The 19818-nt window shown below is 47.5% G+C and overlaps 4 protein-coding genes across 4 annotated transcripts in view; all 4 read right to left on the minus strand.

Moving 5' to 3' along the window:
• The window catches only part of LOC143007430 (uncharacterized), an 82509-nt gene that overhangs the window by 49346 nt on the left and 13345 nt on the right, over positions 1 to 19818 (minus strand). Inside the window, 3 exon segments of the mRNA XM_076158775.1 lie at positions 5884 to 5997; positions 6358 to 6471; positions 19044 to 19157. Of these exon segments, the coding sequence (XP_076014890.1) occupies positions 5884 to 5997; positions 6358 to 6471; positions 19044 to 19157 (342 nt within the window).
• On the minus strand, positions 678 to 5644 carry LOC143007432 (protein NLRC3-like). Its single transcript, XM_076158778.1, has 7 exons — positions 5560 to 5644; positions 5055 to 5244; positions 2806 to 4612; positions 2558 to 2731; positions 2204 to 2377; positions 1895 to 1941; positions 678 to 1290 (listed from the first exon to the last, which is right to left on the minus strand). The coding sequence occupies exons 2-7, from the start codon at positions 5089 to 5091 to the stop codon at positions 740 to 742; spliced, it is 2790 nt and encodes a 929-aa protein (XP_076014893.1). The 5' UTR covers positions 5092 to 5244; positions 5560 to 5644; the 3' UTR covers positions 678 to 739.
• LOC143007441 (alanine--glyoxylate aminotransferase-like) lies at positions 8479 to 9078 on the minus strand. Its single transcript, XM_076158787.1, has 3 exons — positions 8966 to 9078; positions 8762 to 8890; positions 8479 to 8666 (listed from the first exon to the last, which is right to left on the minus strand). The coding sequence occupies exons 1-3, from the start codon at positions 8993 to 8995 to the stop codon at positions 8559 to 8561; spliced, it is 267 nt and encodes an 88-aa protein (XP_076014902.1). The 5' UTR covers positions 8996 to 9078; the 3' UTR covers positions 8479 to 8558.
• LOC143007440 (stonustoxin subunit beta-like) lies at positions 11509 to 13961 on the minus strand. The gene is made up of 3 exons (XM_076158786.1): positions 13819 to 13961; positions 13638 to 13684; positions 11509 to 13198 (listed from the first exon to the last, which is right to left on the minus strand). Exons 2-3 carry the CDS (start codon positions 13681 to 13683, stop codon positions 12648 to 12650), a joined length of 597 nt encoding a protein of 198 aa, XP_076014901.1. The 5' UTR covers position 13684; positions 13819 to 13961; the 3' UTR covers positions 11509 to 12647.

Genomic DNA, 19818 nt, shown 5'->3' on the forward strand with positions numbered 1-19818 from the left:
CTACCAGGACTTCTACTGTTACTACTACAGCTGCTAATACTACTAATACTTACCATCTCTATTTGGTTATTTACTTTCATACATGAATGTAGGTCAAAGTACTTTCACCACATATAATACAGTACAGTATAATACAACACAGAATAATATAATACAGTACAGTTTAATATAACACAGAGTAATATAACAGTACAGTTTAATATAACACAGTATAATATAACACAGTACAGTATAATATAAAACAGTATAATATAACACCCTGCAGTATAATATCAGTCCAGTATGCTGCAGTGTTGAGTTTGTGTAATAGTTGTATTAAAGTCTGCTGGGGTCCAGGAGGTCTGAAAGCAGAAGTTCTTAAGTGGAATCTGAGCTTCTCACTGAGCTGCAGAATCTATTTTCACTCTGACACCAAATGAAAACTACAAAACGCTTCATTCAACATTTAGTCCTGCACAGCTGTTTGATTGTTGCTGATTTCTCTATTTGATCTCTTTAGCTCAGAGGTGGGCAACCTCTGGTCGTTTGGTCCGGCCCGCGAGCGGATCCGTTGATTCGGCCCGCCGGATTCGGTCCGCGACCGGCAGATTGCTCCACAAATTCCGAAGCAAGCACCACCCCGTCAACTAAGGTTTTGTCCGCGACCAAAAGATCGCTCCGCAGAAAGTGTGTGTATGCGTGTGTGATAGAGATAGTGTGTTTGAGAGAGAGAGAAAGTGTGTGCGTGTGTCTGTGTGTCCTACAGATCACACAGAGTCACTGATGAACCATATGACCCAATGAACCTCCAGAACCCAAACCCAGCATAGAGAGGTTGAGTGAATGTGGTGGTGAAGGTGTGGAGGTGGATCAGTGTGCGAGAGACGCTGTAGAAGGACAGAGTGCCAGCAGGACAGTCCAGATACACTCCTACTCTGAGAGGAACAGAGGAGGACACAGGGACACTGAGGGGCGTGTCTCTGTTAATGTGCCTGACAGAGTAACCATGATCATCAGAGCAGCTCAGCACCCAGGACTGATTATTTCCTCCAAACATTCTCTCATCTCCGTCTCCTTTCCTCTTGATTCCTCTGTTACTCACTGATAGATAAACGTCTCCTCTCCACTCCACCTCCCAGTAACAACGACCAGTCAGACCATTTCTACACAGCAGCTGAGGCCAGTGATCAAACCTCTCTGGATGATCAGGATGTGGCTGCTCCTCTTTCACACGTGTCACCTTCCTGTTGTTGTCAGACAGTTTGAGGTATCTGCTTGCTGTGTTTGGGTCCAGTTCCAGTTCACAAACATCTGATGGACAGAAAAAGACACAAACAGCAGCAGTTTATCATCAAACACAGCTGCTGCCTTTATTATTCACTCATTTATTCACTACTGCACTTTGTCCTCTGACTCACTGTCACTTTCTACTGACACACCTTTGATATCTAAATACTCAACTACTGGTTGTTGTTTGTTGAAACTGAACTAAGAGTGTCCAGTTGTGAGGGATTTAACTCATTATTATAGAGAATGAGCGATTCCCCTCTGCCAGGTAGGAGAGCCATGGCCACACTCCTTCCTTCTGCCACATCCTACCTATGTGAGCCTCAATCAAAACCAAATCCAGGTGGAAGCTGGACATTGAAACTGAACTAAGAGTGTCAGTCTGACAGCTGCAACCCCGATTAGAAAAGATCTGCAGCACAAAGCGAGCCCACAGCAGTCACTGAGAAGATGTGGGGATGAAGCTGTCATTAGAGCAAAGACAAGGAAATATTCTTATCTACTAAAGGGGGGCACTGCAGAAAAAGTTTGGGAACCACTGCACTAAAGTATCTCTGCATTATTTAGATCTGACACAAGATAGATTCCAGAGCTTTGGTCTGAGGAATCAAAGTCACATCAAACTTACATTTCCTCAGACCGGCTTTGATCCACCGCTGTCCACCATGATCCATCCTGCAGGAAGACACACACACACACACACACACACACACACACACACACACACACACACACACACACACACACACACACACACACACACACACACACACACACACACACACACACACACACACACACACACAGACACAGACACACACACACACACAGCAGCAGCAGCACGTTATTGATTATTGATTTGGAGACAGAGTTTTTCCCTTCAACCCACAGGGAGTCTGTCCACACCTGAGTGTCCACTCTGTAGTTGTGTCCTTACCTGAGAGTGTCCAGTCTCCAGCCTGGACTCTCCACTCCAGCAGACAGCAGCTTCTCTCCTGCGTCTCCTGGATGGTTGTAGCTCAGGTCCAGCTCTCTCAGACTGGAGGGGTTGGAGCTCAGAGCTGAGGCCAGAGAAGCACAGCCTTCCTGTGTGATCATACAACCTGACAGCCTGAGAGAGAGAGAGAGAGAGGGAGAGACAGAGACAGAGACAGAGACATAGGGGGGGGGGGGGGGGGGGAGAGAGAGGGAGACAGAGGGAGCGGGGGAGAGAGAGGGGGCGGGGTGAACATCAGGACTTCTTTAGCAGGAACATTTAAATGGTCACTGACACAAAGAGCAGAGTCCTGACCTGAGAGTCTCCAGCTGACAGTGAGGACTCTCTAGTCCAGCAGACAGCAGCTTCACTCCTGAATCCTGCAGGTCATTGTTACTCAGGTCCAGGTCTCTCAGACTGGAGGACTGGGAGCAGAGGACTGAGGACAGAGCTTCACAGCTTCTCTCTGACAGATTACAGCCACTCAGCCTAAAAATGAAAAGTTGAACATTTTATTTCTGTTCCCTAAAATGATCCAAATTTTTGTGTGTCTCCACACTTACAGAGTTTTCCTGGAGGCTTTGACCACTGGCAGCAGCCTGAGAAGAGCCTCCTCTGAAGCAGAGTATTTCTTCAGGTCAAACACATCCAGATCTTCCTCTGATGACAGTAAGATGAAGGCCAGAGCAGACCACTGACCAGGAGACAGTGTGACTGTGGAGAGACCTCCTGACCTCAGGTGCTCTTGGATCCCTTTCATTAGAGAAAGATCCTTCAGCTCACTCAGACAGTGGAACAGATTGATGCTTCTCCCTGCAGAGACCTTCTGATTGATCTTCTCCTTGATGTACTGGACTGTTTCCTGGTTGGTCTCTGAGCTCCCTCCTGTCTCTTTCAGGAGACCATTTAAGAGAGTCTGATTGGTCTGCAGTGAAAGGCCCAAAAGGAAACGAAGAAACAGGTCCAGGTGTCCATTTGGACTCTGTAAGGCCTCGTCCACAGCACTCTGGTGGAGACTTGTTAGTTTAGGTTTGTGTCCTGATAGTTTGGACCACCAGGAGGTTGGTTTATTCTCTAACAGCAGGTTGACTCCAGAGTTGATGAATGTCAGATGGACATAAAGAGCAGCCAGAAACTCCTGGACGCTCAGATGGACGAAGCAGAACACCTGGTCCTGGTACAGTCCCCTCTCCTCTTTAAAGACCTGTGTGAACACTCCTGAGTACACTGAGGCTGCTGTGATGTCCATGCCACACTCTGTCAGGTCTGACTCATAGAAGATCAGGTTTCCTTTCTGCAGCTGATCAAAAGCCAGTTTTCCCAGAGACTCCATCATCTTCCTGCTCTCTGTATTCCAGAGTGGATCTGTCTCTGCTCCTCCATCATACTTGATGTTCTTCACTTTGGTCTGAACCACCAGGAAGTGGATGTACATCTCAGTCAGGGTCTTGGGCAGCTCTCCTCTCTCTCTGGTCTTCATCATCATGTCCTCCAGAACTGTGGCAGTGATCCAGCAGAAGACTGGGATGTGGCACATGATGTGGAGGCTTCGTGAGGTCTTGATGTGGGAGATGATGCTGTTGGCCTGCTCATCATCTCTAAGTCTCTTCCTGAAGTACTCCTCCTTCTGAGGGTCAGTGAACCCTCTGACCTCTGTCACCATGTCCACGCTCTCAGCAGGGATCTGATTGGCTGCTGCAGGTCTTGTGGTGATCCAGAGGCCAGCAGATGGAAGCAGGTTCCCCCTGATGAGGTTTGTCAGCAGAACATCCACTGAGGTGGACTCTCTAACATCGGTCAGGATCTCACCTTTGTGGAAGTCCAGAGGAAGTCGACACTCATCCAGACCGTCCAGGATGAAGACGACCCGGAAGTCTTCAAAGCTGCAGATTCCTGCTTCTTTGGTTTCAGTAAAGAAGTGATGAAGAAGCTCCACCAAGCTGAACTTTCTCCCTCTCAGCACATTCAGCTCTCTGAAGGTGAATGGAAATGTGAGCTGGATGTTCTGGTGGGCTTTGCCTTCAGCCCAGTCCAGAGTGAACTTCTGTGTTAAGAGGGTTTTCCCGATGCCAGCCACGCCCTTTGTCATCAGTGTTCTGATTGGCTGATCTCTTCCAAGTGAGGCTTTGAAGATGTCTTCACATCTGATTGTTGTTTCTGCTCTCTGTGCTTTCGTGGATGCTGCTTCAATGTGTCTGAACTCATGTTCATGGTTGACCCCTCCAGCCCCTCCCTCTGTGATGTAGAGCTCTGTGTAGATCTCATTCAGAGAGGTTTGCTTTCCTGCTTTAGCGACCCCCTCACACACACTCTGGAACTTCTGCTTCAGCTTAGACTTCAGTTTACGTTGGCACAGTGCAGCAAGACTTCCTGATGAAGAGACAACAGTCAGAGGAGGGAAACATGGAGAAGAAAAGAAAACTACAGAGTAAAAAAGCATTTAGGAGTACAAAGCTTTGTGACTAGAGCAGTATAATAGAACACCTTCTAACCTTCTAACCCCTGATGTTCCTGCACCTGTTCTAAGATCTCAGCAGGCCTGCTCACTATCCCAACAACCAAGAGCAACCTCCTTTTCTTTGGAATCCACTTCCTGCCCCAGTCAAAGAGACAAACTCTCTTGTGATCTTTAAATCCCCACTAAAAACACACTTCTGTTGGTGAGCCTTTGAATGTGACTAAAGTGCTGATAAACAGGAGGTGAACACAGTCTCTTTGTGCAGGAGAGTGATTAGCTGCTCTAAGTGTAAGTGTGAAGCTTTAGTCCTGTTTCCTCTTTCCTTATCATGTTCAAGCTGTTCAATGGTCTTACTGCTGTGCAGAGAGTCAGCCAGCTCCTCCTGCTTCATTCTCCTCAGGAAGTTCACTGTGAGCTTCACCAACGCCTCTCTGTTGCTCCACTGCTCTTGGTCCTCTAAGCATTGTGGGTAGTCTGCGGTCAGAACCTTCTGGACGCTCTTCAGCTCGTCCTTCACAAACCTGACAATGTTCTCCTCCAGCAGCTGAAAGAGTCAGACGTGAGTTTATAGCAGGGGGACAGAAGATCCTGCTTCCTGATTGGCTGTCAGGTGTGTGTTTACAGTCTATATGTTGACAACATGCAGCTGACCTGCATTCTAAATCTCCGGCTTTATGAAGATGCAGGTAACCATAGCAACAGTTGTGAGGCTTCACACTAGGTTACCAGTGAACTCTCACTGGTCAAACTAAATGAACCAAGTGCTCCGGTCAAACATCTCTTATCTCTCTATGGAATAGATTCTCCACCCGGTGACATCGTCCATATGGAAGTGGGCGGAGCCTGGACATTTACACACCGTAAATATGGAGTCCAGGTCTGCTGGATGCTGCTGGACACACACACCACTGGAAACCTCTGACTTCTTCAGGTGAACTCTGTGGAGAAATCAGGAAACATGAAGTCTGCAAACACACACAGACACAGGTTGTCATGGTGATGTCTGTCCGTCTGTCTGTTTGAGGCAACAGGAAACGCTGCTGTCTGCTGGTCCCTCAAAGCAGCTCAGAGCATCACAGGATGCTTGAGACATGTCCTTCATTCCAGAAGACCTGTCCTTTGAGATGTCTTCTACTACAAAACTACACAGATGATATCACAGTGATCTGGTTTAACCTCTGACCTTTCTTCAGCAGACTTCTGTCCATCACTGAAGTTCAGAGGTTCATCCATGGACCTGTCACTCTTTATGGACACACAGCTGGGTACAGGAGAGTCTGCCCTCTGCTGGTGAACTCTATAAACACAGCATTGACAACACAACAGAGGATTGAAGCAGATAAGTTACCATGGTGTGTGTGTCTGTGTGTCTGTGTGTCTGTGTGTCTGTCTGTCTGTCTGTCTGTCTGTCTGTCTGTGTGTGTGACTCCAGTTAAACTCATCTACGCCCTTATGAAGGATTCACTCTTTTATGTTGAAAGGGAAGTAAAAGGAAGTAAAACGCTGTCAGCTAACATGAGCTAAAGGCTAAATACAGGAAGTTTAGGTTTTGATACCGACGACATTACATCAGATATTCTCTCTCTCTCTCTCTCTCTCTCTCTCTCTCTCAGTCTCTACAGTGATGATATCAGAGTGATCTGGTTTAACCCCTGACCTTTCTTCAGCAGACTTCTGTCCATCACTGAATTCAGGAGGTCGTTCCATGGACCTGTCACTCTTCATGGACACACAGCTGGGTACAGGAGAGTCTGCCCTCTGCTGGTGAACTCTATAAACACAGCATTGACAACACAACAGAGGATTGAAGCAGAAGGTCATGAGGTCAAATATGAGAAAGTCAAGTCAATTTTTATTTCTCCAGCCCAACATCACATCCAAAGTCTCAAAGGTCTTTACAGACCCACAACATCAGGAACATGGTTGAACTCCTCCCAGTCTGGAGCTGTGCCTCCTCTGACTTCTAATGGCGTCGCCTGATTACCCCTCAACCTTTGTACTTCAGTCAGTCAGTCAGATAAGATCAGAGTCTTTATTGTCTAGAGGGCCATGAACTGTGTCCATGAACAGTCCAGTCCAGTATCTGTATCTGTTTATAAACTAACATTCAGTCGCTCCATGCAGAGACGGATCAGAGCTCCACTCACCTGTGCTCATCATCAAACCCCCCCCCCTTACTGTGTGTGTGAGGGTCCAGGTTCATGACTGAAGTCTGGAGGTCCCTCATCTTCATCACCACAAACACTCATCTTCACCAAACTACAGAGAGGGGAACACACACACACACACACACACACACACACACACACACACACGCACACACACACAGAGGAGCAAAAGAACATACAAATTCATAGCAGTGAGAGAAGCACAATATAAATTTATCCATATATTAAATATAATGTATAGAATAAACAGTATAAATCCAATGATTCCAGATTAAATCCAGATTATTCAGATGTTCTTTACTTCTTTCTAAAAATGCCAATGGAGGCTGCAGTTCTAATGTCCAGCAGCAGGGTGTTCACCCATTTCTCTAGCCTGTCAATCAGAGTATGTAGGTCAGCAGGGTCAAAGGTCGCACTGAGATCTGGGAGAATCCAGACGGTTTCTTTATTTGGATGGACAATAATCCTCAACTGGTTCGTTCCTTTAAGTAGGACTGTTTCTGTGCTGAGCTTTGGACCAAAGACACACTGGAGTATCTACACACACACACACAGCTACAATACTCTAAAACCAACGCCCACACACACACACACAAACTATGATCCATAAAATCAAAGAATTAATCTCTAACTCACGCTGTGTCACGTCTTCCTCTGCTGCTCTTCCTCATCGAAACAAGTTTTACTTTTGACAGTACACCTGTGTGTGTGTGTGTGTTTGTGTGAGTCGCTGAGCAGCATCTAGTGGACAGAATGCAGAAGTGTGGTTTCTCCTGTTAAACCTGATTTATAAGTGATAAACAATGATTGTCCAAATGCACAGTGAGATGTGAGACGGAGTGTGTGCATGTGCGTGCATGCGTGTGTGTGAGTTGCTTAGCAACATCTAGTCTAAGAAAGAAGAAAGAAACAATGGCAACAAAAAGAAGGACGCCTGAATTAATATGTTAAAAAATTACCTATAAATATATTTGAACATGATTACAAGAGTCAGGATCTGTGTGTGTTTGTTTTCAAGAGTGTGTGTTTGTTCCTGGCTGGGCGTGGCTACTTGGCTGGGCGTGGCTACCTGATCCCTGTTCCTGCTCACACCTGAGGCTCATCACATCAGTAGACGCTTTCATCCAAAGCGACTTGCATTACATTACCAGCCAGAGGGGGGAGCAGTTGGGGGTTCGGTGCCTTGCTCAGGGGCACCTTGGCAGGGACTCGAACCGGCGACCTTCCAGTTCCCAAGCGGAAGCCCTACCGACTGAGCTACTGCCCTCCGCTCATCAATGTCACTCCAGACTCCAGGTGAACCAGAGTTTCCCTTTGTTTCCACTTTGCTTCTATTCCCGTCCCAGTCAGTCTTGTTGGGTATCTGTTTTGTTTATGAGCCTTTTAGTTGGACCTTTCATGCTGCGCTGTTGTTGTTTTGTGAGTGGACCTCTTGTCCTTCCTGTCCCGTCCAGCCTCCGTGTCTCCAGCTTCAGCCTGGTGTGTGATGTATTTCATTCAGTTCTCTTCTCCACCTGATTCCATGTTCTGCATAATAGGGTGCCACATTAATGTAACGTGATCGCTGCAGATCACAACAACAACAACAACATATAAGAATCAAAAGCCAGAACAAGTCACATGGTTTTATTTCCTTTTCCTGTCTATGTTGGTTGAGCCTCGGTCTCAGGCTCCAGGTAGCTGCAGCTTGTTACACTTTGCTCTTGTGGCAGTTCTTCAGAGCGTCTTTCAGGGCTGACAGCACCATGTCAACGTTGCTCTTACTGCTGTTACATCCCATAAGTCCAACACGCAACACCTGCAACACAACACAACACAACAGTGAAGGAGTTAGTACAGGTCTGAACTGAGCTGCTTGATGACATTTGGTAAACATGTGTTTTCCTCTCTTACCAAACCAACCGATGGTCCAAGTCCTCCAGAGATCTCCAGGTTGTGTGTTTTCATGAGGTAGGCTGTGATCTCCTTCCAGTCGTATCCAGGAGGAGCCATGATAGTTGTGACTGTTGGCAGCCGTGCTCTCTGTAACAACCGTTGGAGTCAGAATAGAAAGTTTTCCCCCTTAAAGGAACGGTTCAGTGTTTACATCAGGCTTACTTTCTCTTTGACAAACAGTTTGAGGCCCATGTTTTCCAGACCAGCATGGAAATACTCTGCCACCTCTCTGTGCCTCGCCCAGGAGTTCTCCAGACCCTGAAAGTAATCAACCAAGAGAGAGAGTCAGAGTGGTGGGGGGGTAGCGGTGGGAGAGAGAGCCGCTTAGCGCCATCAAGTGGACAGGTTGTAGAAGTGCGGTTTGTTCTGTTGAACTTCATTTCAATAAGTAAAATAGATAAATAATGACAGAAATTAAGTCCTAATATACAGTGAGAGGTCTCTGTCTCTTTATTTTCCCTCGTAATTTATTTGTCGCCCAGATGAAAATGTGGGGGCTAGTGTAACTTTAAATCAAAGAAAAAGAAGTTAATTGAGAGATTTTAATACTTAACAGAACGTGGAATATGCGAAATAAATGAAATGTGTTCTCAGTGATAAGAATGTAGCAGTACGTGGGGCTTTATTACTGAGATCCGATCAATAACTCTCATTTCTGTTGTGTATTGGCGTGTCGATGTGTTCAGCTGTTGGAATTGGCTGAATTGGATGACAAACGGAAATAGCAGCTGAGGTGCGCGAGCGTGAGCGAGAAGAAGAAAAGAGGCGGGAGAAGGTTTAAACGCTGAAGAGACGAAAGCGTACATTGTTGGCCGAGTAGGAGTTCACGGCTAGCCGCAAATGCTACCTGTCGCGAGCTAAATTGAAGCGAAGGAACCGCAGTTTGACCGAGGACTGGACGGGGAGCTGCCGGCAGGAGGAGCGCGGATGCTGGGGTTGAGACCGGCGGCTACCCGGGACACGGAACTGTGAGTTGTATGTTACCTGCGTGTAATGGAGTTAAGTGTGACAGAGTGAGTGAGTGGGAACACGCGTGGGTAGAGTTTAGTATTCTGGGCGTAAGTGTGGAGTTTTAGTGTTGAGAACTGTGTGTTTTGTGTCAGAGACGTTTTGAATCCAACTCAGAAGAGGAGTTAAGTTCAGTGAGGTCTGAGTGGTTCCATCCCATTTAGATTCCTTTGAGATGACTTACTTATTTGTGGGAAAAATGCAGTAATCATTTGTTTCTTCTCATCTCACCAAAGTTGAGGTGTGTGTGTGTGTGTGTGACTATCCTCCAATCCCTGTAGGTCTACTCACTGAAGGATTTCTCCAGAACCATTTCATCAAAAGAATGTCGACCTATTTCCAGTCACTGTCTCCGACCTCACAGCCGCTGAACGTCTCACTGTGCAAATGAAGGAATAAAGTGAGTATGGGCGTCTCTCCTTTCTAACTTACACTATAGGACGTGAGAGAGTCGGGTTCTACGCCCCAAAACTCCTCCAGGTCCGGATCTATCTCAGACTGGTCACTCAGCTCAGCTCTGAACCATCTGTGTTTCCTCTCATTTAAATCTTGAAGTCCCTCTCGCTCTCGTCCTCCTTTTTTAAACTATTTGAGCTAAGTGGAGTTTCTTCGTAGGTCTTTCCTTTGCGTTTCTTTGCGAAGTGTCACCTTGAATCTCCCGTCTGCGTCTCCTTGCGTGATGCTGAATAGTTTGAACCACGGCCGGTTCTCCATGTGGCTCCTGCACCAGCCTACATGTGGAACTGCCTGGTCCCACAGTAACGGAGCATTTCTGGCTCCATTTCTTCACGTCTGTACCAGCACTTACACGAGCACCACGACTTGAACATCTCCAACATTAGCTGTAGTGGCGTTGCTCAGCCTCTGGATACGACTGAAAACTGGGTGTAGCTGTGAAAACAATCTGCGTACATTACATTACATTACATTACGATCATTTGGCAGACGCTTTTATCCAAAGCGACTTACATTACATTACCACCCTTCGCAGAGGGGGGAGCAATTGAGAGTTCGGTGCCTTGCTCAGGGGCACCTCAGCAGGGGCTCGAACCGGCAACCCTCCGGTTCCCAAGCAGAAGCACTACCCACTGAGCCACTGGCTACACACACACACACACACACACACACACACACACACACACACACACACACACACACACACACACACACACACACACACACACACACACACACACACACACACACACACACACACACACACACACACACACACACACACACACACACACACACACACACACACACACACACACACACACACACACACACACACACACACACACACACACACACACACACACACACACACACACACACACTCCCCAGGCGACAGGGAGCAGAAAGAGAACAACAGCCCCGCGTCCAAACTATGACCACAGTTCGTCTTTTTGCTGCCACCAACGCTAAAACCAACGGACCTGAGCGTTCCAGTTTGGCGGCCATGAAAGTGTTTGTGACGCACCCACCTCATATTCACTGTTAGGCTTTAATGCTGCTGTCACCACTCAATCACACTGTAGGGCTTGAGGTCTGGAATATGTGTTGGTGTGATGAAGGAAATGCAATATTGATTTGTTTGCAACTGAACCACAAATGATATCAAATCTGTGATGTTGAGTCAGTAACTTGTTAAAAGAAGTTCATGTTTTGATTTCTGTGGCATTTTGATCCACTCCAACTAGAAAGACTTGACAAATCCAAACACGCCTCAGCTTCTTCTATTTACTGTACGCAGCATTTTGATGATGGCAGACTAACACAGTAGATGATTGAATATATTTGTATTTAGTTTCTGGTTCTATATGTATATGACACATCTAAGGCTTAGCTGGTCAGGAGGAAGTCTGGTCCCTGTGACTTCTTACTGCTGTGTGCAGTTACAGCAGCTGATAAGTACAAATGAACAGGGGGATCCATGGTTTTACAACAAGCTGACTGACTGCCAACGTGACGACAGACCAGCACATGGATTTATATCATCCGTGACAACAGTTTGCCTCTGTAGCCAAAGAGTTTTAATCTGACTGATAATAAAGTTCCCTGTGAGCTCACGTCTGCTCTCACTGTCTTCACTGACTACCAGGACTTCTACTGTTACTACTACAGCTGCTAATACTACTAATACTTACCATCTCTATTTGGTTATTTACTTTCATACATGAATGTAGGTCAAAGTACTTTCACCACATATAATACAGTACAGTATAATACAACACAGAATAATATAATACAGTACAGTTTAATATAACACAGAGTAATATAACAGTACAGTTTAATATAACACAGTATAATATAACACAGTACAGTATAATATAAAACAGTATAATATAACACCCTGCAGTATAATATCAGTCCAGTATGCTGCAGTGTTGAGTTTGTGTAATAGTTGTATTAAAGTCTGCTGGGGTCCAGGAGGTCTGAAAGCAGAAGTTCTTAAGTGGAATCTGAGCTTCTCACTGAGCTGCAGAATCTATTTTCACTCTGACACCAAATGAAAACTACAAAACGCTTCATTCAACATTTAGTCCTGCACAGCTGTTTGATTGTTGCTGATTTCTCTATTTGATCTCTTTAGCTCAGAGGTGGGCAACCTCTGGTCGTTTGGTCCGGCCCGCGAGCGGATCCGTTGATTCGGCCCGCCGGATTCGGTCCGCGACCGGCAGATTGCTCCACAAATTCCGAAGCAAGCACCACCCCGTCAACTAAGGTTTTGTCCGCGACCAAAAGATCGCTCCGCAGAAAGTGTGTGTATGCGTGTGTGATAGAGATAGTGTGTTTGAGAGAGAGAGAAAGTGTGTGCGTGTGTCTGTGTGTCCTACAGATCACACAGAGTCACTGATGAACCATATGACCCAATGAACCTCCAGAACCCAAACCCAGCATAGAGAGGTTGAGTGAATGTGGTGGTGAAGGTGTGGAGGTGGATCAGTGTGCGAGAGACGCTGTAGAAGGACAGAGTGCCAGCAGGACAGTCCAGATACACTCCTACTCTGAGAGGGACAGAGGAGGACACAGGGACACTGAGGGGCGTGTCTCTGTTAATGTGCCTGACAGAGTAACCATGACGATCAGAGCAGCTCAGCACCCAGGACTGATTATTTCCTCCAAACATTCTCTCATCTCCGTCTCCTTTCCTCTTGATTCCTCTGTTACTCACTGATAGATAAACGTCTCCTCTCCACTCCACCTCCCAGTAACAACGACCAGTCAGACCATTTCTACACAGCAGCTGAGGCCAGAGATCAAACCTCTCTGGATGATCAGGATGTGGCTGCTCCTCTCTCACACGTGTCACCTTCCTGTTGTTGTCAGACAGTTTGAGGTATCTGCTTGCTGTGTTTGGGTCCAGTTCCAGTTCACAAACATCTGATGGACAGAAAAAGACACAAACAGCTGCAGTTTATCATCAAACACAGCTGCTGCCTTTATTATTCACTCATTTATTCACTACTGCACTTTGTCCTCTGACTCACTGTCACTTTCTACTGACACACCTTTGATATCTAAATACTCAACTACTGGTTGTTGTTGTTTGTTGAAACTGAACTAAGAGTGTCAGTCTGACAGCTGCAACCCCGATTAGAAAAGATCTGCAGCACAAAGCGAGCCCACAGCAGTCACTGAGAAGATGTGGGGATGAAGCTGTCCTTAGTGCAAAGACAAGGAAATATTCTTATCTACTAAAGGGGGCGCTGTAGAAAAAGTTTGGGAGCCACTGCACTAAAGTATCTCTGCATTATTTGGATCTGGAACAAGATAGATTCCAGAGCTTTGGTCTAAGGAATCAAAGTCACATCAAACTTACATTTCCTCGGTCCAGCTTTGATCCTCTGCTGTCCACCATGATCCATCCTGCAGGAAGACACACACACACACACACACACACACACACACACACACACACACACACACACAGCAGCACGTTATTGATTATTGATTTGGAGACAGAGTTTTTCCCCTTCAACCCACAGGGAGTCTGTCCACACCTGAGTTTCCACTCTGTAGTTGTGTCCTTACCTGAGAGTGTCCAGTCTCCAGCCTGGACTCTCCACTCCAGCAGACAGCAGCTTCTCTCCTGCCTCTCCTGGATGGTTGTAGCTCAGGTCCAGCTCTCTCAGACTGGAGGGGTTGGAGCTCAGAGCTGAGGCCAGAGAAGCACAGCCTTCCTGTGTGATCACACAACCTGACAGCCTGGGTGAGGGGGGGGGGGGGGGGGGGGCAGAGGACACACACACACACACACACACACACAGAAAGAGAGAGGGGGGGAGCAAGAGAGAGAAAGAGAGAAAGTTTGGTCAATCATGGAGCAGACTGGAGCTCAAATCTCCTCCAGGAAACAGAAAGGTCTCAGTGATGTTTGCATCAGGACTTCTTTAGCAGGAACATTTAAATGGTCACTGACACAAAGAGCAGAGTCCTGACCTGAGAGTCTCCAGCTGACAGTGAGGACTCTCCAGTCCAGCAGACAGCAGCTTCACTCCTGAGTCCTGCAGGTCATTGTTACTCAGGTCCAGGTCTCTCAGACTGGAGGGGTTGGAGCTCAGAGCTGAGGCCAGAGAAGAACAGCCTTCATGTGTGATCATACAAGCTGACAGCCTGAGAGAGAGAGAGAGAGAGAGAGAGAGAGAGAGACAGAGGGAGAGAGAGAGAGAGAGGGAGACAGAGGGAGAGAGAGAGGGAGATAGAGAGAGGGGGAGGGGGGAGAGGGGGGAGAGAGACACAGAGAGAGAGGGGGGGAGAGAGAGAGAGCGAGGGGGGAGAGAGAGACAGAGAGAGAGAGAGAGGCAGAGAAGAGAGAGAGAGGGGAGAGGGGGGGAGAGTGAGAGAGAGAGACAGAGGGAGAGAGAGGGGGAGGGGGAGAGAGAGAGGGGGAGAAAGAGAGTGAATTAGAGAAAGACAGAGAGATTGTCAAACATGGAGCAGACTGGAGCTCAAATCTCCTCCAGGAAACAGAAAGGTCTCAGTGATGTTTGCATCAGGACTTCTTTAGCAGGAACATTTAAATGGTCACTGACACAAAGAGCAGAGTCCTGACCTGAGAGTCTCCAGCTGACAGTGAGGACTCTCCAGTCCAGCAGACAGCAGCTTCACTCCTGAATCCTGCAGGTCATTGTTACTCAGGTCCAGGTCTCTCAGACTGGAGGACTGGGAGCTCAGAGCTGAGGCCAGAGAAGAACAGCCTTCATGTGTGATCATACAAGCTGACAGCCTGAGAGAGAGAGAGAGAGAGAGAGAGAGAGAGAGAGAGAGAGAGAGAGGGAGGGAGAGAGAGGGGGGAGAGAGAGAGAGAGAGAGAGAGAGAGAGAGAGGGAGAAAGAGAGAGGGAGAGAGGGAAGGGGGAGAGGGGGGAGAGAGACACAGAGAGAGAGGGGGGGAGAGAGAGAGAGCGAGGGGGGAGAGAGAGGGAGAGAGAGGGAGAGGCAGAGAAGAGAGAGAGGGGAGAGGGGGGGGAGTGAGAGAGAGAGACAGAGGGAGAGAATGGGGGAGGGGGAGAGAGAGAGGGGGAGGGAGAGAGAGTCAGAGAGAGAGAGGGGGAGAGACAGCGAGAGAGGGGGGAGAGAGAGGGGGAGAGCAAAGAGAGAGGGGGGAGGTGGAGAGAGAGAGAGACACACACACACACAAAGAAAGAGAGTAAGGGGGGAGAAAGAGAGTGAATTAGAGAATGACAGAGAGATTGTCAAACATGGAGCAGACTGGAGCTCAAATCTCCTCCAGGAAACAGAAAGGTCTCAGTGATGTTTGCATCAGGACTTCTTTAGCAGGAACAATTAAATGGTCACTGACACAAAGAGCAGAGTCCTGACCTGAGAGTCTCCAGCTGACAGTGAGGACTCTCCAGTCCAGCAGACAGCAGCTTCACTCCTGAACCCTGCAGGTCATTGTTACTCAGGTCCAGGTCTCTCAGACTGGAGGACTGGGAGCAGAGGACTGAGGACAGAGCTTCACAGCTTCTCTCTGACAGATTACAGCCACTCAGCCTGAAAATGAAAAGTTGAACATTTTATTTCTGTTCCCTAAAATGATCCAAATCTTTGTGTGTCTCCACACTTACAGAGTTTTCCTGGAGGCTTTGACCACTGGCAGCAGCCTGAGAAGAGCCTCCTCTGAAGCAGAGTATTTCTTCAGGTCAAACACATCCAGATCTTCCTCTGATGATAGTAAGATGAAGGCCAGAGCAGACCACTCAGCAGGAGACAGTGTGACTGTGGAGAGAAGTCCTGAGCTCAGGTGCTCTTGGATCTCCTTCACTAGAGAAAGATCCTTCAGCTCACTCAGACAGTGGAACAGATTGATGCTTCTCTCTGCAGAGACCTTCTTATTGATCTTCTTCTTGATGTACTGGACTGTTTCCTGGTTGGTCTCTGAGCTCCTTCCTGTCTCTTTCAGGAGATCCTTTAAAAGAGTCTGATTGGTCTGCAGTGAAAGGCCCAAAAGGAAACGAAGAAACAAGTCCAGGTGTCCATTTGGACTCTGTAAGGCCTCGTCCACAGCACTCTGGTGGAGACTTCTTAGTTTAGGTTTGTGTCGTGATACTCTAGGCAACCAGGAGGTTGGTTTATTCTCTGACAGCAGGTTGACTCCAGAGTTGATGAATGTCAGATGGACATAAAGAGCAGCCAGAAACTCCTGGAGGCTCAGATGGACGAAGCAGAACACCTGGTCCTGGTACAGTCCCCTCTCCTCTTTAAAGACCTGTGTGAACACTCCTGAGTACACTGAGGCTGCTGTGATGTCCATGCCACACTCTGTCAGGTCTGACTCATAGAAGATCAGGTTTCCTTTCTGCAGCTGATCAAAAGCCAGTTTTCCCAGAGACTCCATCATCTTCCTGCTCTCTGTATTCCAGAGTGGACCTGTCTCTGCTCCTCCATCATACTTGATGTTCTTCACTTTGGTCTGAACCACCAGGAAGTGGATGTACATCTCAGTCAGGGTCTTGGGCAGCTCTCCTCTCTCTCTGGTCTTCATCATGTCCTCCAGAACTGTGGCAGTGATCCAGCAGAAGACTGGAATGTGGCACATGATGTGGAGGCTTCGTGAGGTCTTGATGTGGGAGATGATGCTGTTGGCCTGCTCATCATCTCTGAGTCTCTTCCTGAAGTACTCCTTCTTCTGAGGGTCAGTGAACCCTCTGACCTCTGTCACCATGTCCACGCTCTCAGCAGGGATCAGATTGGCTGCTGCAGGTCTTGTGGTGATCCAGAGGCCAGCAGATGGAAGCAGGTTCCCCCTGATGAGGTTTGTCAGCAGAACATCCACTGAGGTGGACTCTCTAACATCGGTCAGGATCTCACCTTTGTGGAAGTCCAGAGGAAGTCGACACTCATCCAGACCGTCCAGGATGAAGACGACCCGGAAGTCTTCAAAGCAGCAGATTCCTGCTTCTTTGGTTTCAGTAAAGAAGTGATGAAGAAGCTCCACCAAGCTGAACTTTCTCCCTCTCAGCACATTCAGCTCTCTGAAGGTGAATGGAAATGTGAGCTGGATGTTCTGGTGGGCTTTGCCTTCAGCCCAGTCCAGAGTGAACTTCTGTGTTAAGAGGGTTTTCCCGATGCCAGCCACGCCCTTTGTCATCAGTGTTCTGATTGGCTGATCACTTCCAGGTGAGGCTTTAAAGATGTCTTCATATCTGATTGTTGTTTCTGCTCTCTGTGCTTTCCTGGATGCTGCTTCAATGTGTGTGACCTCATGTTCATGGTTGAGCCCTCCAGCCCCTCCCTCTGTGATGTAGAGCTCTGTGTAGATCTCATTCAGAGGGGTCTGCTTTCCTGCTTTAGCGACCCCCTCACACACACTCTGGAACTTCTGCTTCAGCTTAGACTTCAGTTTACGTTGGCACAGTGCAGCAAAACTTCCTGATGAAGAGACAACAGTCAGAGGAGGGAAACATGGAGAAGAAAAGAAAACTACAGAGTAAAAAAGCATTTAGGAGTAGAAAGCTTTGTGACTAGAGCAGTATAATAGAACACCTTGTAACCTTCTAACCCCTGATGTTCCTGCACCTGTTCTAAGATCTCAGCAGGCCTGCTCACTATCCCAACAACCAAGAGCAGACCTTTGGAAATCCCGCACTCCTTTTCTTTGGAATCCACTTCCTGCCCCAGTCAAAGAGACAAACTCTCTTGTGATCTTTAAATCCCCACTAAAAACACACTTCTGTTGGTGAGCCTTTGAATGTGACTAAAGTGCTGATAAACAGGAGGTGAACACAGTCTCTTTGTGCAGGAGAGTGATTAGCTGCTCTAAGTGTAAGTGTGAAGCTAGTCCTGTTTCCTCTTTCCTGATCATGTTCAAGCTGTTCAATGGTCTTACTGCTGTGCAGAGAGTCAGCCAGCTCCTCCTGCTTCATTCTCCTCAGGAAGTTCACTGTGAGCTTCACCAACGCCTCTCTGTCGCTCCACTGCTCTCGGTCCTCGCTCGGCCTCTCTAAGCATTGTGGGTAGTCTGCGGTCAGCACCTTCTGGACGCTCTTCAGCTCGTCCTTCACAAACCTGACAATGTTCTCCTCCAGCAGCTGAAAGAGTCAGACGTGAGTTTATAGCAGGGGGACAGAAGATCCTGCTTCCTGATTGGCTGTCAGGTGTGTGTTTACAGTCTATATGTTGACAACATGCAGCTGACCGGCGTTCTAAATCTCCAGCTTTATGAAGATGCAGGTAACCATAGCAACAGTTGTGAGGCTTCACACTAGGTAGCCAGTGAACTCTCACTGGTCAAACTTAATGAACCAAGTGCTCCGGTCAAACATCTCTTATCTCTCTATGGAATAGATTCTCCACCCGGTGACATCGTCCATATGGAAGTGGGCGGAGCCTGGACATTTACACACCGTAAATATGGAGTCCAGGTCTGCTGGATGCTGCTGGACACACACACCACTGGAAACCTCTGACTTCTTCAGGTGAACTCTGTGGAGAAATCAGGAAACATGAAGTCAGCAAACACACACAGACACAGGTTGTCATGGTGATGTCTGTCTGTTTGAGGCAACAGGAAACGCTGCTGTCTGCTGGTCCCTCAAAGCAGCTCAGAGCATCACAGGATCCTGGAATCAATCTTCAGCTCATCAGCTCAACTTCTGAGGCTCTGATCCAAACACCCAGGTGGACAGAGACGTGTCCTTCATTTAAGAAGACCTGTCCTTTGAGATGTCTTCTACTACAAAACTACAGTGATGATATCACAGTGATCTGGTTTAACCTCTGACCTTTCTTCAGCAGACTTCTGTCCATCACTGAATTCAGGAGGATGAGTCATGGACCAGTCACTCTTCATGGACACACAGCTGGGTACAGGAGAGTCTGCCCTCTGCTGGTGAACTCTATAAACACAGCATTGACAACACAACAGAGGATTGAAGCAGATAAGTTACCTTGTGTGTGTGTGTGTGTGTGTGTGTGTGTGTGTGTGTATGTGTATGTGTATGTGTGTGTGTGTGTGTGTGTGTGTTTGTGTGTGTGTGTGTGTGTGACTCCGGTTAAACTCATCTACGCCCTTATGAAGGATTCACTCCTTTATCTTGAAAGGGCGGCAGTATCTCAGTCCATAGTGATTCAGTTAGGGAACCGGAGGGTGTAGTCCCGTTTGGACCAAGTAAGTGGACTGGTAACTGGTGAGTTGCCAGGGCACTGCCAAGGTGCCCCTGAGCAAGGCACCGAACCCCCAACTGCTCTCTATGGGCGCCGTAAATGGCTGCCCTGCACCCCCTCTGTAATGCATATGTTTGTGTGTGTGTGATATGAGGGGGTGCAAGATAAATTTCAATTGTGTGTTGTAAGTCGCTTTGGATAAAAGTGTCTAGCTAAATGACTGTAAATTAAATTAAAAATTAAATAAAAGGAAGTAAAACGCCGTGAGCTAACAGGAGCTAAAGGCTAAATACAAGTACATAAGTTTGGGTTTTGATACGGAGGACATTACATCAGATATTTTCTCTCTCTCTCTCTCCTCTGTCTCTACAGTGATGATATCACAGTGATCTG

Source organism: Genypterus blacodes, unplaced genomic scaffold, assembly GCF_046128005.1.
Source record: "Genypterus blacodes isolate CSIRO-AG114 ecotype Tasmania unplaced genomic scaffold, CSIRO-AGI_Gbla_v1 ptg000087l_1, whole genome shotgun sequence".
Classification (NCBI taxonomy): Eukaryota; Metazoa; Chordata; class Actinopteri; order Ophidiiformes; family Ophidiidae; genus Genypterus; species Genypterus blacodes.